The 17,849-nt window shown below is 38.7% G+C and overlaps 1 protein-coding gene across 25 annotated transcripts in view; it reads left to right on the plus strand.

Annotated features, from left to right (window-relative positions):
• PPFIBP1 (PPFIB scaffold protein 1) overlaps positions 1-17,849 on the plus strand; it is a 178,522-nt gene that overhangs the window by 151,206 nt on the left and 9,467 nt on the right. For 20 of the 25 annotated variants that reach the window (XM_089920424.1, XM_089920411.1, XM_089920412.1 and 17 more), the window contains 12 exons: positions 2,410-2,445; positions 5,227-5,342; positions 5,930-5,986; positions 7,270-7,330; positions 7,658-7,687; positions 10,408-10,579; positions 11,057-11,089; positions 13,222-13,372; positions 13,625-13,753; positions 15,594-15,744; positions 16,443-16,554; positions 17,375-17,463. In XM_089920424.1, the coding sequence (XP_089776550.1) occupies positions 2,410-2,445; positions 5,227-5,342; positions 5,930-5,986; positions 7,270-7,330; positions 7,658-7,687; positions 10,408-10,579; positions 11,057-11,089; positions 13,222-13,372; positions 13,625-13,753; positions 15,594-15,744; positions 16,443-16,554; positions 17,375-17,463 (1,137 nt within the window). The remainder of the gene's footprint in view (positions 1-2,409; positions 2,446-5,226; positions 5,343-5,929; positions 5,987-7,269; positions 7,331-7,657; positions 7,688-10,407; positions 10,580-11,056; positions 11,090-13,221; positions 13,373-13,624; positions 13,754-15,593; positions 15,745-16,442; positions 16,555-17,374; positions 17,464-17,849) is intronic. The other 5 variants (XM_089920429.1, XM_089920427.1, XM_089920430.1 and 2 more) reach the window with 3 other exon arrangements.

Below are 17,849 nucleotides of genomic sequence, written 5' to 3' on the forward strand. Positions count from 1 at the left end.
TTTGGTATCAGGGTGATGGTGGCCTCGTGGAATGAGTTTGGGAGTGTTCCTCCCTCTGCTATATTTTGGAAGAGTTTGAGAAGGATAGGTGTTAGCTCTTCTCTAAATGTTTGATAGAATTTGCCTGTGAAGCCATCTGGTGCTGGGGTTTTGTTTGTTGGAAGATTTTAAATCACAGTTTCAATTTCAGTGCTTGTGATTGGTCTGTTTAAATTTTCTATTTCTTCCTGGTTCAGTCTCGGAGAGTTGTGCTTTTCTAAGAATTTGTCCATTTCTTCCAGGCTGTCCATTTTATTGGCATATAGTTGCTTGTAGTAATCTCTCATGATCCTTTGTATTTCTGCAATATCAGTTGTTACTTCTCCTTTTTCATTTTGAATTCTATTGATTTGAGTCTTCTCCCTTTTTTTCTTGATGAGTCTGGCTAATGGTTTATCAATTTTGTTTATCTTCTCAAAGAACCAGCTTTTAGTTTTATTGATCTTTGCTATCATTTCCTTCATTTCTTTTCATTTATTTCTGATCTGATCTTTATGATTTCTTTCCTTCTGCTAACTTTGGGATTTTTTTGGTTCTTCTTTCTCTAATTGCTTTAGGTGTAAGGTTAGGTTTTTTATTTGAGTTGTTTCTTGTTTCTTGAGGTAGGATTGTTTTGCTATAAACTTCCCTCTTAGAACTGCTTTTGCTGCATCCCACAGGTTTTGGGTTGTCATGTTTTTATTGTCATTTGTTTCTAGATATTTTTTGATTTCCTCTTTGATTTCTTCAGTGATTATTTAGTAGTGTATTGTTTAGCCTCCATGTATTTGTATTTTTTACAGATTTTTTCCTGTAATTGATATCTAGTCTCATGGCATTGTGATCGGAAAAGATACTTGATATGATTTCAATTTTCTTAAATTTACCAAGCCTTGATTTGTGATCCAAGATATGATCTAGCCTTGAGAATGTTCCATGAGCACTTGAGAAGAAAGTGTAATCTGCTGGTTTTGGATGGATTATCGTATAAATATCAGTTAAGTCCATCTTGTTTAATGTATCATTTAAAGCTTGTATTTCCTTATTTATTTTCTGTCTGGATGACCTGTCCATTGGTGAAAGTGGGGTGTTAAAGTTCCCTACTGTGAATGTGTTACTGTCAATTTCCCCTTTTATGGCTGTTAGCATTTGCCTTACGTATTGAGGTGCTTCCTATGTTGGGTGCATAAATATTTACAATTGTTATCTCTTCTTCTTGGATTGATCCCTTGATCATTATGTAGTGTCCTTCTTTGTCTCTTGTAATAGTCTTTATTTTAATGTCTATTTTGTCTGATATGAGAATTGGCACTCCAGCTTTCTTTTGATTTCCATTTGCATGGAATTTCTGTTTTCCATCCCCTCACTTTCAGTCTGTATGTGTCCCTAGCTCTGAAGTGGGTCTCTTGTAGATAGCATATGTACGGGTCTTGTTTTTGTATCCATTCAGCCAGTCTATGTCTTTTGGTTGGAGCATTTAATCCATTTACATTTAAGGTAGTTATCGATATGTATGTTCCTATTACCATTTTCTTAATTGTTTGGGGTTTGTTATTGTAAAGCTTTTCCTTCTCTTGTGTTTCCTGCCTAGGGAAGTTCCTTTAGCATTTGTTGTAGAGCTGGTTTGGTGGTGCTGAATCATGTTAGCTTTTGCTTATCTGTAAAGGTTTTGATTTCTCCGTCGAATCTGAATGAGGTCCTTGCTGGGTACAGTAGTCTTAGTTGTAGGTTTTTCCCTTTCATCACTTTAAATATGTCCTGCCAGTCCCTTCTGGCTTGCAGAGTTTCTGCTGAAAGGTCAGCTGCTAACCTTATGGGGATTCCCTTGTGTGTTAATTGTTGCTTTTCCCTTGCTGCTTTTAGTATTTTTTCTTTATATTTAATTTTTGGTAGTTTGATTAATATGTGTCTTGGCATTTTTCTCCTTGGATTTATCCTGTATGGTACTCTGAGCTTCCTGGACTTGATTGACTATTTCTTTACCCATATTAGGGACGTTTTCAACTATAATCTCTTCAGATATTTTCTCAGTCCCTTTTTTTTTCTCTTCTTCTTCTGGGACCCCTATATTTCAAATGTTGGTGCATTTAATGTTATCCCAGAGGTCTCTGAGATTGTCCTCAATTCTTTTCTTTCTGTTTTCTTTATTCTGCTCTGTGGTAGTTATTTCCACTATTTTATCTTCCAGGTCACTTATCCATTCTTCTGCCTCAGTTATTCTGCTATTGATTCCTTTTAAAGAATTTTTAATTTCATTTATTGTGTTGTTCATCATTGCTTCTTTGCTCTTTAGTTCTTCTAGGTCCTTGTTAAACGTTTCTTGTATTTTCTCCATTCTATTTCCAAGATTTTGGATCATCTTTACTATCATTATTCTGAATTCTTTTTCAGGTAGACTGCCTACTTCCTCTTCATTTGTTTGGTCTGGTGAGTTTTTACCTTGCTCCTTCATCTGCTGCGTATTTCTCTGTCTTCTCATTTTGCTTAACTTACTGTGTTTGGGGTCTCCGTTTCACAGGCTGCATGTTCGTAGTTCCCATTGTTTTTGATGTCTGCTCCCAGTGGGTAAGGTTGGTTCAGTGGGTTGTGTAGGCTTCCTGGTGGAGGGGACTGGTGCCTGTGTTCTGGTGGATGAGGCTGGATCTTTTCTTTCTGGTGGGCAGGCCCACGTCTGATGGTGTGTTTTGGAGTGTCTCTGAACTTATTATGATTTTAGGCAGCCTCTCTGCTAATGGGTGGGGTTGTGTTCCTGTCTTGCTAGTTGTTTGGCATGGGGTGTCCAGCACTGTTGCTTGCTGGCTGTTGAGTGGAGCTGGGTCTTCGTGTTGAGATGGAGATCTCTGGGAGAGTTTTTGCTGCTTGGTATTACATGGGGCCAGTGTCCTGAACTCGGCTCTCCCACCTCAGAGGCTCAGGCCTGACACCCGGCCAGAGCACCAAGACCCTGTCAGCCGCACGGTCTCTCTTCAGAAGACAGGGCTGGGCCTTGAGAGAGACAAAAGACTTGGAAGTGTGCGGGTGGTATCTGCAGTCAAAAGTTCTCAGTTCCAGTGCTGACTTTCCTGCTAACCAGGTCTTTGGCTTCTGTTTCTTTATCTGCTAGCGTTGGAGGGTCTCCTGCAGAGGCAGGGGGTGGCTGTGGCTCACCATCAAAAATCCCCCTAATTGTTAAATATTTATACTGAAAGAAAAAAATAATGTATGGTAGCCAAGGCATGTGCTACATTTATAGAAAGAGGCTGCTTTTACATAGGATACACCTAGATAATCTCATATCCTTACCAAAAGAAGTCTTTGCTTTGTGAATTGTAGTTTAATCACAGATTTTTAGTTTGGAATAAGAATGATTTGAGGAGGACTGAGGGTGTTCAGCCACGTTTTAAAAGAAAAGCCAGGATGGTGATTTGAGCATGAAGTGAAAGCCCTAAAGTTTGAAAGGAAATGAAGAGAATGGGTCAGTCTGCTAGTGTAGCTATTTTTCCCTGTGATTAGGAACCCAAGGAAGTACACGCACTTCAGGAAACGGGGATGGTGCCTAAATAGATTGCCCGGGATGAATCGTAAAGATTCAAACTGAAAAATTGATAGTGAAGTAATCTCCTATTTTATAATAATACAACTTGTTAAGGAACAAAATTCAACTGAGTAAATTTTAAAGATCTTGTTGGCTTTATTCAGCAATTCATGAATCCAGCAGCATCCCCTTGACTTTTGTAGGTGGAAGGGAGCAGGAACAGCGAAGTCTTACTTGGCATTTGCTGATTGGTTAAAGCAGGGTTATTTCCTTACATGGAGCAAAGAGAGGTGTTGGGGCCCAGCCAGGTAACTTGTGCTGAGCAGGAAGTGCTGACTGGTTGACCTAGGCCTTCCTTTTCTGGGAGAGCCAAGCAGAGAAAATTTAGTTATTTTCAGGCTTGCTAACATGGGGCTTAGCATGAGTGACTCCATCTTGTGCCCAGTCTGGTTACTTTAACAGACTCTGCACATTTTATAACCTTTGATAGTATCACAGGGCGAGAATACCACTCAGTAACTGAAACAAAAATCACAAAGCTGAATTTATTGCTTATTTAAGAAAGTGAACTTTGCTGGTCAAGGACATTCTCTTTGAGTGGATCATATGGAGGGTTTTTAGGTTGCTAGGAGCTCAGGGGTTGGGCTTTCAGAGGCAGGAGTGAGTTGACGTCAGCTGTGTGTGGTTGTGAAGGCGAGACTGTTGTTGACTGGTTGGCACTCAGAAGTGTGTTCCTGGTGTGAGTCCCTACCTGACTAGCTGACTCGCAGAAGCCAAGAGCTATCTCAGATTGGTTGACTTGCAGAAGTGAGTTCACTCATTTTTTTACTGGAATATTTTTTGAAGTGTTTCATTTATTGCTTCGTGGAGTGGCTCACAATCTCACTCCTCTCTGGTTGTCAGAAATTACTGAAAACCAGTGTTTAGAAATCCTTTGACTAATCCATCTTTAGGATATACAAAGCATTTCTGGGGGGAAATGTATTATTTTTTTTGTTGTTTTTGCTATAATATTGTTACTATTAATCAACGTGGTTTAAGTGGTGTAGCCACAAAGTCTACTATAACTTGTTTTAATTGCACCTTTTGTCAATTCTGTTCATCGAAGTTAGTCAGCTTGTTCACATATAGAATAATAATTAACTGGCTTGACCAATGTTCTATATTAGACTAGTGGTAGAAATTAAAATGGAAATAGTGCTTTGTTTACGAAGCTCTTTAACCAAATCTCATCTAAAATCATTGCAACCCTGTAAGGTAGGCATTGTCATTGTCATTTTACAGAGGAGAAAACTGACTTGCCTAAGTTTAAGGCAGTTAAGTGATTGCCTAAGGTCAAGGTCACTTAGGCAAGTGTGTCAAGGCCAAGATTTCAACCAGGGCTTAAAGTTGTTAGATTTTACTATTAACTTACTTAATGGTATTTATTATGTCTTATTCTCAATATTCAGTGTCTTCTTCAGAAGCAAGTTCAAAAATTACTTTCTTCCAGAATGTTTTCTCTGATTAACATTTACAGGTGTTTATGTACTGAAACCATTTTATAAATATAAGAATAGAGTTCTAAACACAGGTGTATGAAATCTTAGCCATAAATAGACCACTTAATTGTCTTACTTATCTTTTGTTACTCTGTGGCTTGTGTTTTGTTTGTTTGTTGGATTGATTTTTGGCCTTTTATTATTATATTACAGTTCCACACCAGCATCTTGCAAGTTTCAATCCCTTCATTATTGCCAGCATCTAAAGGCTTGGAAACTTCTGAAAAAGTGAAATTACCTCCTAAGCCGGAGACTTCATTTGAGGAGAAGTATATGTCACTTATGATCTAACACTGCGATATAAATACCCAGAAAAGTAGATCCACCAAAAGCAGGGGTGCACTGCATTTATTTTCAGACATAATCTTTTACCCAGAGAAGCAAGAAACAGCAAGACTTGTACCAGGGAACCCCATGCAGTTCTGTATTATTAAAATAAATGGTGTGAAGTAGGAAGTAACTGGAGATGGGACTGGGGAGGTGTGCTGATTAGGTTAGAGAGGGATTTTAGGGAACTTGGATTTTATATCCTAGGTCATAGGTGGCCATCAAAGGATTGCAAGCAGAATAGAGGCAGTCATGTATGTGCCTGAGGCTGTTTGGAAGACGCTGTGTAGGAGACAGGAGAGGGATACAGTAGTTCCTCTGTAGGCAAATAGAATTTGGGGGGACCATATTCCCAAATTAATTGCCTAATCTTACAATTAGATCAAGTAAAATTAAATAGAATATCAAAAAATAGAGAAATAACTGTCCTTGCATAGTTTTTTGTTTTTGACAATTCTGTTCAGTTGGAATATGTATGGTCTTTTTTTTTTATGAAGCTCATAAATACCTTTTTTCTTTAATATTTTAGTGATGGGAAACTAATCCTTGGTTCTGCTGTTGAAACTCAACTATGCGATAGTCTTTCGTAAGTTCTATTTTATCAAATGTAAAAAAATATGATTGATGCTTGGGAAAGAGGAAGCTTCTGTTACACTAACAATGACTAGTATTAAAAGCAAATGACTCTGAGGCATGAATGAACTAATGCAGCCGTAATGATCGGGTCGGGGGGCGTGGAGAGGGGTTTGTAAAGCAACACATCAACACTGGCTCTTTTACCATTACCTCGTGCCAGGTTTCTGCCATCATAGCCTTTCTTCATCAGTTTTCATTTGAAGTTCAGTGCTTTTAATTTCATTTTTGTACTGACTTATATTCTGGATATAAGTGTATCAGAAAAGCATCACAGAGAATGATGCGATGGCTGGCAAGGCTGCCGTGGTTTTTTGCACTTTCAACTTAATAAGCTGACCTAATAGCTAAGTTTATCCAAGTTCATGTCTGTATTACATTAGGAAAATCTATTTTCAGGGCAGTACTCCAAGATGAGATCTTTTCTTTGCTCTCCATTATCTTTTACTGTATTTGGTAGTCGACATTTCTAGCAACTTATTTACACATAAATACATGAGAAATGCCTTGTAAAGGTTTTGTTGGTGTAGTATATTATTCTGTGTCTTAGAGCAAAGATGTTACTTTTTCCCCTCTGTTTTTAAACTGGCCACATACTCCTGCCTTCAGTTTTTGAGTAACACCAGCTCCGTATAATTGAATGCTACTTATGTGAAAGAGAAAGGCTGTCCAGATATTCACACTGTCACTCTGCCTTTACTAGGATTGTAAGTGAGTTATTATAGGCAACAATAGGGATTCCTCTATGATGCTTGATTAGAACTGTCAAATGAAGTGCTTTGCCAGACTCAGAAAATTGATTCCTTTGTAAATTGGAAAGTAAAACGTCTGTCCTGTATTTTCATTAGGAGGATTATATGTAAAAAGTACACGAGTATTTTAAAAGTCCCTGGTGTGAATGTGTATTTGCAACGGATACGCCACTAGTCCATGGAAAACACTGGTTTATTTTCAAATATTTACATCACAGGATAGTCCTAAGTGTTTTTCCAGCCATTCTGACATGTGCGGAACATTTAGAGTTATTGGCAGGGCCGTTAACCACCCCTGCTTTTAAAAGAACTGAACATTATAATTTAGTTAAGCACATAAGTGACCGCCTAAATCCAGATTTTCTTTTATTTCCAGGTTTCCACTCACATACAATCTTAGTTTCTTTCCCAGGCATTCTACTTAGAAACAGGGACACCAGAGCCACTTATTATTAATGATAATTGTTATTATTGTTATTTTTAGAACTTCAAGTCTGCAAAAGTCTAGCAGCCTGGGCAATCTGAAGAAAGAGTCATCAGACGGGGTTGGTCCTGTGTTTTTTCTGTCTGTTACCCTGAGAAGAAAACATTTAGGAATCTTCATCTTTCCCTGTTTGTGGTTTCAATAATGGAAAATTATTAGATACCATAGTTAATGATAAATATTAAGAAATATGAGTATAAAAGATTGAAAGTAAAGCCCAAAGTGGAGACTTTAATAAAACATTGTAGGAAATAAATGAAGGTGAGATTTTGTACCTTAGGAATAGATGTAAATTGATTTTAATTTGTTGAATTATATATATGTGAGAAATTCTGACTAGATAAAGGATTCCTATAACAATCTTAAATACTGTTGTTGTTTTGAACAGGAAAAGGAGTCTATTCCGAAGACTTCAGAGGTAATTTTTATGTCCAGATTACAATGTAAAAATGTTCGGGAGTTCTAGTATACATAGTAGACTTCTTAATACATAATACGTAAGACTGCTTAAATGTCTCCAATAAACCAAAACTCTCAGAATCTGCAAAACATGCCAAATGAATGAAGCCCAACACAAAAGATCACATATGACATGAATCCATCTATGTGAAATACTAGAATAAGTAAATCCGTAGAGATAGAACACAGACTGATGGTTGCCAGAGGTTGGCGAGAGACGAATGGGGAGAAACTGCTTAGTGAGTAAGTTTTACTTTAGAATGATGGAAATGTTTTGGAACTAGATAGAGGTGTTGGTGACACAACACTGTGAATGTGATAAATGCCACAGAATTACTCACTTTAAAATAGTTACTTTTGGGGCTCCCCTGGTGGCGCAGTGGTTGAGAATCTGCCTGCTAATGCAGGGGACGCTGGTTGGAGCCTTGGTCTGGGAAGATCCCACATGCCGCGGAGCAACTAGGCCCGTGAGCCACAACTACTGAGCCTGCACGTCTGGAGCCTGTGCTCCGCAATAAGAGAGGCCGCGATAGTGAGAGGCCCGCGCACCGCGATGAAGAGTGGCCCCCGCTTGCCACAACTAGAGAAAGCCCTCGCACAGAAACGAAGACCCAACACAGCCAAAAATAAATAAATAAACAAATGTGGGGTTTAAAAAAAAAAAAAAGGGAAAAAGAATATTAAAATAGTTACTTTTATGTTATATGACTTTCACCTCAGCAAGTTATTGAAAACAACAAAAACAAAGCCCCAAACTCTCATTCACGCTACTTGATGATCATAATGACCATACCCGGCCTTCCTTAGACTTCACAGAAAGCCCTTCTTAGAAAGATCACCAGCTGTTTATTTTATATAGCCACTGTCCCTCTACAGCTAACATTCTGGTATTTTTAAACGCATCATCGGCATGGGCTCTGGTTCTTCTTTCGTCTGATTTTCGGTCATTAACCTTGCACAGGTCACAGTCCGGTAGACATACTATCCCCAGATGCAGTCCCTTGACTGTTGGCTCTTAGTGCCTTGAGTCGTGATATAGATGTAACTGACAAAACACAGACAGTGGACACAGCTGTAATTCAAGCCATTGTTCTTTTTGTCTTGCTAATTCAATAAGTGGTGTGAAATGATTTTGGCATCAGCATTAAGACATAGATAACAGTACCACTACATTGTGGCATTTGTACATTTTTAGTTACTATGAATGGTAGATACATAGAGGAAAACAACCACCTTAAAAGCCCGTATCCCCTCACCCTTCTCTCCACTTCTTCAAAAAAGAAAGAGAGGACAAGAGATGTTCAAGAAATGAGAACATGCAAACAAAAGAATCCTTGGATAGTACTAAAACAGTATAAGAGACCATGTTACGATAACTGCCAATTCAAATAACCAAAAAGCTCAAAAATAAGCTACAGGCATACCTCGGAGATATTGCAGGTGCAGGTCCAGGCCACCATAATAATGCAAATATTGCAATGAAATAAATGTTGCAATAAAGTGAGTCACACAAATTTTTTGGTTTCCCAGTGCATATAAAATTTATGTTTACACTATACTGTAGTCTGTTACATCTGCGGTAGCAGTATGTGTAAAAACAGGCAATGTACATACCTTCATTAAAAAGTGCTTTATTGCTGAAAAACGCTCTCATCTGAGCCTTAAGCAAGTTGTAATCTTTTTGCAATAGTAACATCAAAAGTCATGTCACAGATCTCCATATAATAATAATGAAAAAGTTTGAAATATTGTGAGAATTACCAAAATGTGACATAGGGACATAAAATGAGCAAAAGCTCTTGGAAAAATGGCACCAATGCAGGGTTGCCACAAACTTTCAGTTTGTAAAAACACAATATCTACGAGGCACAATAAAGCGAGATGCAATAAAATGAGGTATGCCTGTATTTAAAAATCACAATTGAAGTTCTTAAACGATCCTGAGATATTGTAAAGATCTGAAGTGGCTTCTGAATCAATCAAGAAAAATTTAATTTTAGTGGGTTTAGTTAAGCGTATCTGAACGTATCACAGTCTTTGAAACTGGTGATCCATGTTTGGTAACTCACAGGCAAGATGTGAATATAACCCAGAATCCTGTTTCAAAAAATATATTTTTTAAGCAGTTGCTGATTTTGCTTTCATTTTATTCTTAATTCTTTGAGAGGAATATTTAAAATAACTGGAGTAGAAACTCTTTATACTGCTTGTATAGAAGCTTGGGACTAATGCCTACTTTATAGAATAATTACATTATATTGGGCTTCTACCGATGTAGTTGTAAAGACTGAGAACTATATCATAGCCAAATCTTTGTCATAAATGATAGAAAAGTAGGAAATCTACTGCTAGTTACATAATATTTTATCTCCATGTCTATGAGGCAAATAAAATTAAAATAAAATTTGAGAATGTCTAAATCTGTCCTAAATATTTAAAGCCCTAAATACATAGATTAAGATCAGTGATGAACATGTCTTTGTTGTTGTTCCTTAAGTAGCTTCCAGAACTGACCTTTTTTAACTTCTAACAAGGCATGTGACATTCGTAATCAATTTGTTAGTTCAGTTATTCTTTTAAATAAAATCATGTGTGTAACATATTTAGTACTGTGCCGGGCATGTACTAATAATGATGCACATTCGTGCTGTGTCACATTTATTATCACTTCTCTTTCAGGCTAAAGCTCTGGTAGAAAGTAGCCCATTTGGGAGCCTCCCTCACAAAGCTCCGGGACATGATGCCTCTGTGGATGACAATCCCTTTGGCACTCGAAAAACCAGATCTTCCTTTGGTCGTGGCTTTTTTAAAATCAAAAGTAACAAGAGGACAGCAAGTGCGCCAAACTTGGGTATGTGTGGCCAAAATGCCTTTGCCTTAATTCTTCCAGAATGAGGAAAAGATCTATCTTTTCCCTTATTCATCTATTTGTACATTTCTCTTTCTCAGAAATGACGGTGAATGACTTGGGGGAAAAGTTAGCAAAAAATGCTTCCATGGGCTTAATTCAGAGGTAAAGATAGTGTGGACTTTCTCACCCTGCTCTCTGTTCTGGGTGTAAACTTAGAGGAAAGACCAAAAACCGTGATTCTGTCTGACGTCATTACAAGCAGTTTCCCATCTATTCCGAAAGAGGATAAAATTAACCCCATATTGACACTGCTAATGGAGTCTGTGTGTAGCGTCAGAAGCACAGTGCGGTGCCCGCCTTCCCTCCCACCGTGTGTATTTTATGAGCAGGAGTTTGATCTGTGTCTCATTTTGTCGTTCCCCTGTGTTCTCTCCATTGGGCTGCGTGTGATTGTGTGCGTTGTTGGGATTTCTGAAGATCGTAAGCGAAGTGCCAGTGCACCCACCTTAGGTACCGTACCCCTGCATGCCTCCTTCGCCGGCGCCTCGCTCCCAGCCGCGCTAATCCCTGCTCTTGGGCGTCTGTCATCTCTAGAAAGTGAGCTGGCAGCATCAGAAAACGGAGTCCTCTACTCCAGAGTGTTCCTTCCACCTTCCGCTCAAAAGGACTCTCTATAGAGCCTTTGCTTCCAAGCCTAAACGCTGCTGTAACCCATGCTAATGGCACCTTGCGAGCAGCTCTGCGAGGACCTAGATGTGCCCAGTGGCCATCCGAGTGCAGGGCAGGAGTGCCCTGGTGTCATAAATCCAGCTCGTTCACCCCGAAGCACATATCACATCACACTAACCCTCGGGGCCTTGCGACTCCTTCTCCGTGGTAACGTTTCCCCAGCCTCCAGAAAGAAATGTTTGTAGCCAAACAGGTCTGTGGAAGACATTGAAGACGTTCATTTTAGACTGACTTCTCTTAGGGGAACATTCTTCTGACGCATTATTGCTTTGAAGATGCGGGTGACATTTAGTGACAGCAGAGGTAACTTTATGTGATATCTGAGGAGTCACCCCCAAAGCGATTTTAGGAGAGGGGAAGCTCAGTTTTCCTCTTTAAAGGGCAGAATACAGTAGGGGAAAAATCCTCAAAATAAAAACAAAAACAGGATGCTTTTAAAATAAAGCTGGGCTGGGCAGCATTTTCAGGGACACCTGTAACCGTCATGGCTGTAGGGTTTGAATGGAAATGTTCTTTTGGGTTTTCCCAATAGGTCCTATTACCTTGTATAGATATCCACAGAGGTATTCATGTAGATCAGCAAAGGTGACTTCTCTCTGTACCCTTAAATGTCCAGAATGAACACAGGGTGAATAAAAATGATCTCTTCAGACAACTATTTTCAAATGTTTTTGCATCTTTCTTAGAAGAAACACATTGTCAACGCTAAGAGGCAAATGCTGCTTACCATAACCTGTAATCACAGCTCTGCTTCATAGAAAAGTCAGCCTCTGCAACTTTTAGATCTTGCTGAAACACTGTCCCTGTGGTTTTTGTACAACTTTTACTTTGCTGTATAAAAGTGCACATTCTCACATTGAGGAAACAGCATTCCTTGTGTTTGCTAGTGTGGGATCGTCTGTTAAAAGACAGCTAAAAGAACTAGGATAGTTGATGCTAGGAGGTCTGAGAGTAGCAGACTTGGATGTTACTGTTTTATGGCAGAATCAACTGGCATTGATTTATATCAAGTGAAAAATTTATGAAGACCCAGTTCATTCTTCTCTCAGTGTCTGAAACATTACATTATAAATAGGAATACATTTCTTATATAAAGAATTGCCAGGACTTGGTAAACAATTTGATGTAAATGCCAAAGGAAAGGAGGGAATGAAAAGAAAATGACAAAGAGTTTGGACTGGAATAACAGGGAGAAAATGAACTAGTATTAATGCAATATGAAATACAAAAATGTAAGAGAAGACTCTCAGGAAAATTGGATGGATTTGTTGAGTCCAAGATATCCCTGGCACATCAAATTGGGAATATCCACAGACATTCAGATACTGAAGCTGGGGAGAGAGATTATTAGGCTCAGAGATTCTGATACCAGCTGCTTATAAATGAGCAAAGCCATCATTTCGTGCTGAGCACAGAGTGCGTGATCTTGTCAAAAGATCGTGCAGAGGGAGCCCAGGACAGAATCTTGGAGTGGAAGAAGAAGAGAAAACAGTGGTACAGCAAAGAAACTTTCAGATGACAGATCTAGAAGCATGTCATGTCAGGAAGCTAAAGGAGATGACAGTTTTGGAGGAGGTAGTCAACAGTACCAAGTGCTGTAGCAAGATAGAGTATAATTTCATTACGAATTCAGATCAGTCAAGGAAAGAATATGGTAATCCTATCCCACCTTTGAATCTCGAAGAAGTTGTAATTTGTAAGTTAATGAACTTGGTACACAATAGAGTAGGCTGTAGAGCAGAACATAGATTTGTGTTCCATTTTTAATATTTGCAGGGTGTTCTTTGTAAGTCACTGGTTTATAGACCAACAGAAGAATTCGTAACAGTTGCTTAAACCAAGGAGGTTAACATCTAGTCATGTTCATTCCATATTTTAAAATTCACCAAGTTTGTATCCTGTTCTTGGAATAGCTGAAACAGAGAAGGAGACACCTGAGCACTTAGATCTGGCTGGTGTGTCGTCTCAGCCAAAAGATCCACAGGGGAGCAGTCCCTTCCAGATATCGCCACCATCGCCGGATTCCAAAAAGAAATCTAGGGGTATCATGAGACTCTTTGGAAAGTAAGTAACAGAGCTTTGTCTTATATGTGGCTCAAATGTAGGAGTAAGTGGAAAATTGGCTGAAAATAGTTACGAAATTGTAAGGCTTTTGTGATCCTTTTATGGATGGAGATTGGGATTCATTAACTCATTGAATCTCAGTTAAAGTTTAAATCCAAATGTCTATTCTAACCATACGTAAGCGTCGGTTTAAAATGTTCTGATTAAAGTCGAAGGCTTCCTCAGGTCTAATGTGTTGTGTCTTCTTTTCAGACTTAGGAGAAGTCAATCAACTACATTTAACCCAGATGACATGTCTGAGCCTGAATTCAAAAGAGGAGGGACAAGGGCAACTGCAGGACCCCGATTGGGTTGGTCTCGAGATTTGGGACAATCTAACAGGTAAGAACAGTCAAACAAATGGTCTTTTGCATCTCTACCCAAGCATCAAGGTCTCGTGAGCACCTGTGGTGTTAGTATTGACCCTGGGTTAGACAGTCAAATCCATTGCTTGCTGCTGTGCCTTGTGGAAGGCTCCATCATCTTTAGAGCAGTGCAGTTCGGCTGTGGTTGGTGAAAAACTGTACAGAAGATGAGGGCTCTGTGAGCTAGGTGAGGACCCAGAGCTAAAGTATCAGCAGCATCTGTACTAGAATGGCTCTTAAATTTTACATAGAAAACAGTTATTAGTACTCTAAAGCATAGCTCTGGAAAGATGGGATAGCATAGTGGTTAAGAATAGGTTCTACAGACTTGTGGTTGCCAAGGGGGAGGGATGGATTGGGAGTTTGGGATTAGCAGATGCAAACCATTATATATAGGATGGATAAACAACAAGGTCCTACTGTGTAGCACAGGGAACTATATTCAACAGCCTGTAATAAAGCAGAATGGAAACGAATATGAAAAAGTAATATATATATAGATATATATGTATACCTGAATTACTTTGCTGTACACTGGAAATTAACACAACACTGACTCAGCTGTACTTTACTTTAAAAAAAAAAAAGAATAGGTTCTAGAGACAGACTGCTTGGACCTGATTTCTGGCTTCACCGCTTCCTACAAGCTGAGTGACCTTGAGCAATTACTTCCATGCTCTGCGCCTCTGTTTCCCATAGTATGAATTAGTACTTACCCCAAAAGATGATTGTGACGATTAAATGAGTTAACGTGTGTTAAGTATCTGGCAAATAATAACTGTTCAGTAAACATTAGTAATTGATACAGTCTGTGAAAGCACTTAAAAGACATATATTCTATCCGAATTCTTCAATTTATCAGGACTGTGTAATGTTTTTATCTATTAAGACTCTAAGAACTTTTCCTACACCCTTATCACAGTTTAGGGCTGTTTTGGAACTGCTATGTTGATTTGCTCAACATAAAAGAGGGTGGAGTTGGCAAATATATAGCACAAGTCATTGATACTAAATCTTTTAAGATGATAATGGGCTAGAAACCTTTTACACATGGTCCTTCCCACCCAGGCAGAATGCTGGGCACAAGTTTCATCAAGGAGGAAACTCTCTTTGGCCTTCTTCAAATACCAAACAGTCTCATTTGCCATATGTTCTCTTTGTACACAGTAGAGGACTTGCTTGTGCTGTTTAAAAAAAAAAACTTTGTTCATCGCCACATTTTTTTTCCAAACAGGAACACTACTTGTAAAAACAGTAAAAGAAACTAACACAACATTGTAAGTCAACTATACTTTGATAGAAAAAAATTAATTAATTAAAAAAATAGTAAAAGAAAGCAGAAATTTGCTTTGATTGTACTTTCTCATACTCAGTGATGGCATATTGCCCTCTTCTCATTGAATACCATCTGGAGAGAAACCGTAATTCTACTAAAGTTAATTCAAGTTAGACTTGAGTTTCTTTCAGTCTGGCCTAGTGTTTTCTGATTGTAAATTCAATCTCTAAACAACATTAGCTGAAAGTAGTATAATAACTTGAGCTGTTGGTTTAACTCAGTCTTCTTCTATAAAACATGTTAAATCATGATGAATCTTTAGTGGTTTTGTTTGACATGAAGACTGTGGTCTTACAAGGGAGCTTTCATCTCCAGTATCACTTACTCCACCAAATATGTACTAAAAATTAGGCTTCCCATAGTCAAATGTGTATCACCAGGGAATCTCCATGTCTATTGAATATGCAGTTGTTCAGCCCTGATGGTAACTTAGCGGATTGGCTTTTAATTGTTTTTCATGCGATTGTTCATTTTCCTGTAGTGACTTGGATATGCCATTTGCCAAGTGGACCAAGGAACAGGTTTGCAATTGGCTTGTGGAACAGGGCTTGGGGTCCTACCTGAACTCTGGCAAGCGCTGGATTGCATCTGGCCAGACACTTTTGCAGGCTTCTCAACAAGATCTAGAGAAGGTGAATGCTTCTCTATTTTGTTTGCACAATGGAGAGAGAGAGAGAGGAATATGAATGTAGATTTGTTTTATATTCCAAAAAGGGGAGTGGGTAGAGCCAGTAAGTATTCTAGAAAAAGTCTGAGTTTCCTGCTTCATGATTATTTTATCTCATGGACTTAAAGGGAGGACCTGGTCTTAATGATTCCTTATGAAACACTTAAGCCACTGGGCATTTTAATGAAAAAATAATTATATAGACATAATAATAAAGCTTCAGTTCATATTTCTCAAAACCATTCTGTGGCTTTATCATTGGTCCATCTTTTCAGTGTAATATATGCAATTCAATTTCACTTTGCAAAAGGGAAAAAAAGAGCCCTACACTTAATGTACAGCTATTTAACATTTCTTCCCATTTAGTACAAAACATTTAGTACAAAATAGGGGTAGAATTTCTGTTATGCATGCTACAGTTCCTATCTTGCAAAGGAAGGAGCCTAGTGGGGAATATCCAACATACCACTAAAACAACTGCAGTGGTCTTTCTAGGGGCCTTTTGTTCAGCAACATTTTACAGCCTGGGTTAGTATTCTGATTTAATGTAATTATTGGGTCTTCAATGCTGGCTTGATTTTCGAGGAATTTGCATCCTTTGCCAGTGGCATCCAGCCCATGTTGACAGAGTTGTAATGCCAGTGTTTCTTTTTATTAATTCAGGAACTTGGAATCAAGCATTTACTTCATCGAAAGAAACTCCAGCTGGCACTGCAAGCCCTGGGATCCGAAGAAGAAACCAATCATGGAAAGCTGGATTTCAACTGGGTCACTAGTAAGAGGTTTTAAATCCATGAATGAGTGAACGAATGAATTTTATACACACACACACACACACACACACACACACACAGCTGCTTTTTCTTTTTTGTTGTTTTGTTTTGGTTTTTTGGTTTTTTTGATAGATCTTTATTGGAGTATAATTGCTTCCCATTACTGTGTTAGTTTCTGTCGCACAACAAAGCGAATCAGCCATATGCATACACATGTCCCCATATCCCCTCCCTCTTGAGCCTCCCTCCCATCCTCCCTATCCCACCCCTCTAGGTCATCGCAAAGCACCGAGCCGATCTCCCTATGCTATGCTGCTGCTTCCCACCAGCCAACTGTTTTACATTCGGTAGTGTGTATATGTCGATGCTACTCTCACTTCGCCCCAGCTTCCCCCTCCCACCCTATGTCCTCAAGTCCACTCTCTATGTCTACCTCTTTATTCCTACCCTGCAACTAGGTTCATCAGTACCTTTTTTTTTTTCTTAGATTCCATATATATGCGTTAGCAGACGGTATTTGTTTTTCTCTTTCTGACTTACTTCCCTCTGTATGACAGACTCTAGGTCCATCCACCTCACTACAAATAACTCAATTTCATTTCCTTTTATGGCTGAGTAATATTCCATTGTATATATGTGCCACATCTTCTTTATCCATTCATCTGTGGATGGACATTTAGGTTGGTTCCATGTCCTGGCTATTGTAAATAGAGCTGCAATGAACATTGTGGTACATGACTCTTTTTGAATTATGGTTTTCTCTTTTTCATCACAGGAATGGTTGTTCTGTGGCTCATTAATGACACTCATTTCTATCCTTAGGATGGTTGGATGATATTGGTCTCCCCCAATACAAGACCCAGTTTGATGAAGGACGGGTAGATGGTCGAATGCTTCATTACATGACTGTTGTAAGTAACTCACTCCTGGGGTTTGGGGGGGATAAACTGTTTTTCTCTGAAAAACACAGAAATAGGGTAAGCAAAATACAGTGTTTTCACAGTGATTCCACTGGAGTTTGAAGGGGTTGTTTTAACTTGAGGAGAGGGGCAGGCATATTTTTCTAAGTTGAAGTTGTAGGATTTGGTGATTGCAATAGCCTTGGGAAATGTTGAAATCCTCATTTAAGCTACGTGAAACCTAATTGAAGCTAAGTTATCCAAAAAGTTGATTTTGTATATATTCAATAACATAGACATTGAAGTGTACACTTTGAATGGGTAAAGTTTATGCTATGTGAATTATATGTCATAAAAATATTGAAAATGAGAGAATGTAAAGTTTTGCAGCCCTGGCA

Source organism: Delphinapterus leucas, chromosome 11 (assembly GCF_059928025.1).
Source record: "Delphinapterus leucas isolate spDelLeu-1000000601 "Yukka" chromosome 11, BTC_Dleu_Yukka2, whole genome shotgun sequence".
NCBI lineage: Eukaryota > Metazoa > Chordata > Mammalia > Artiodactyla > Monodontidae > Delphinapterus > Delphinapterus leucas.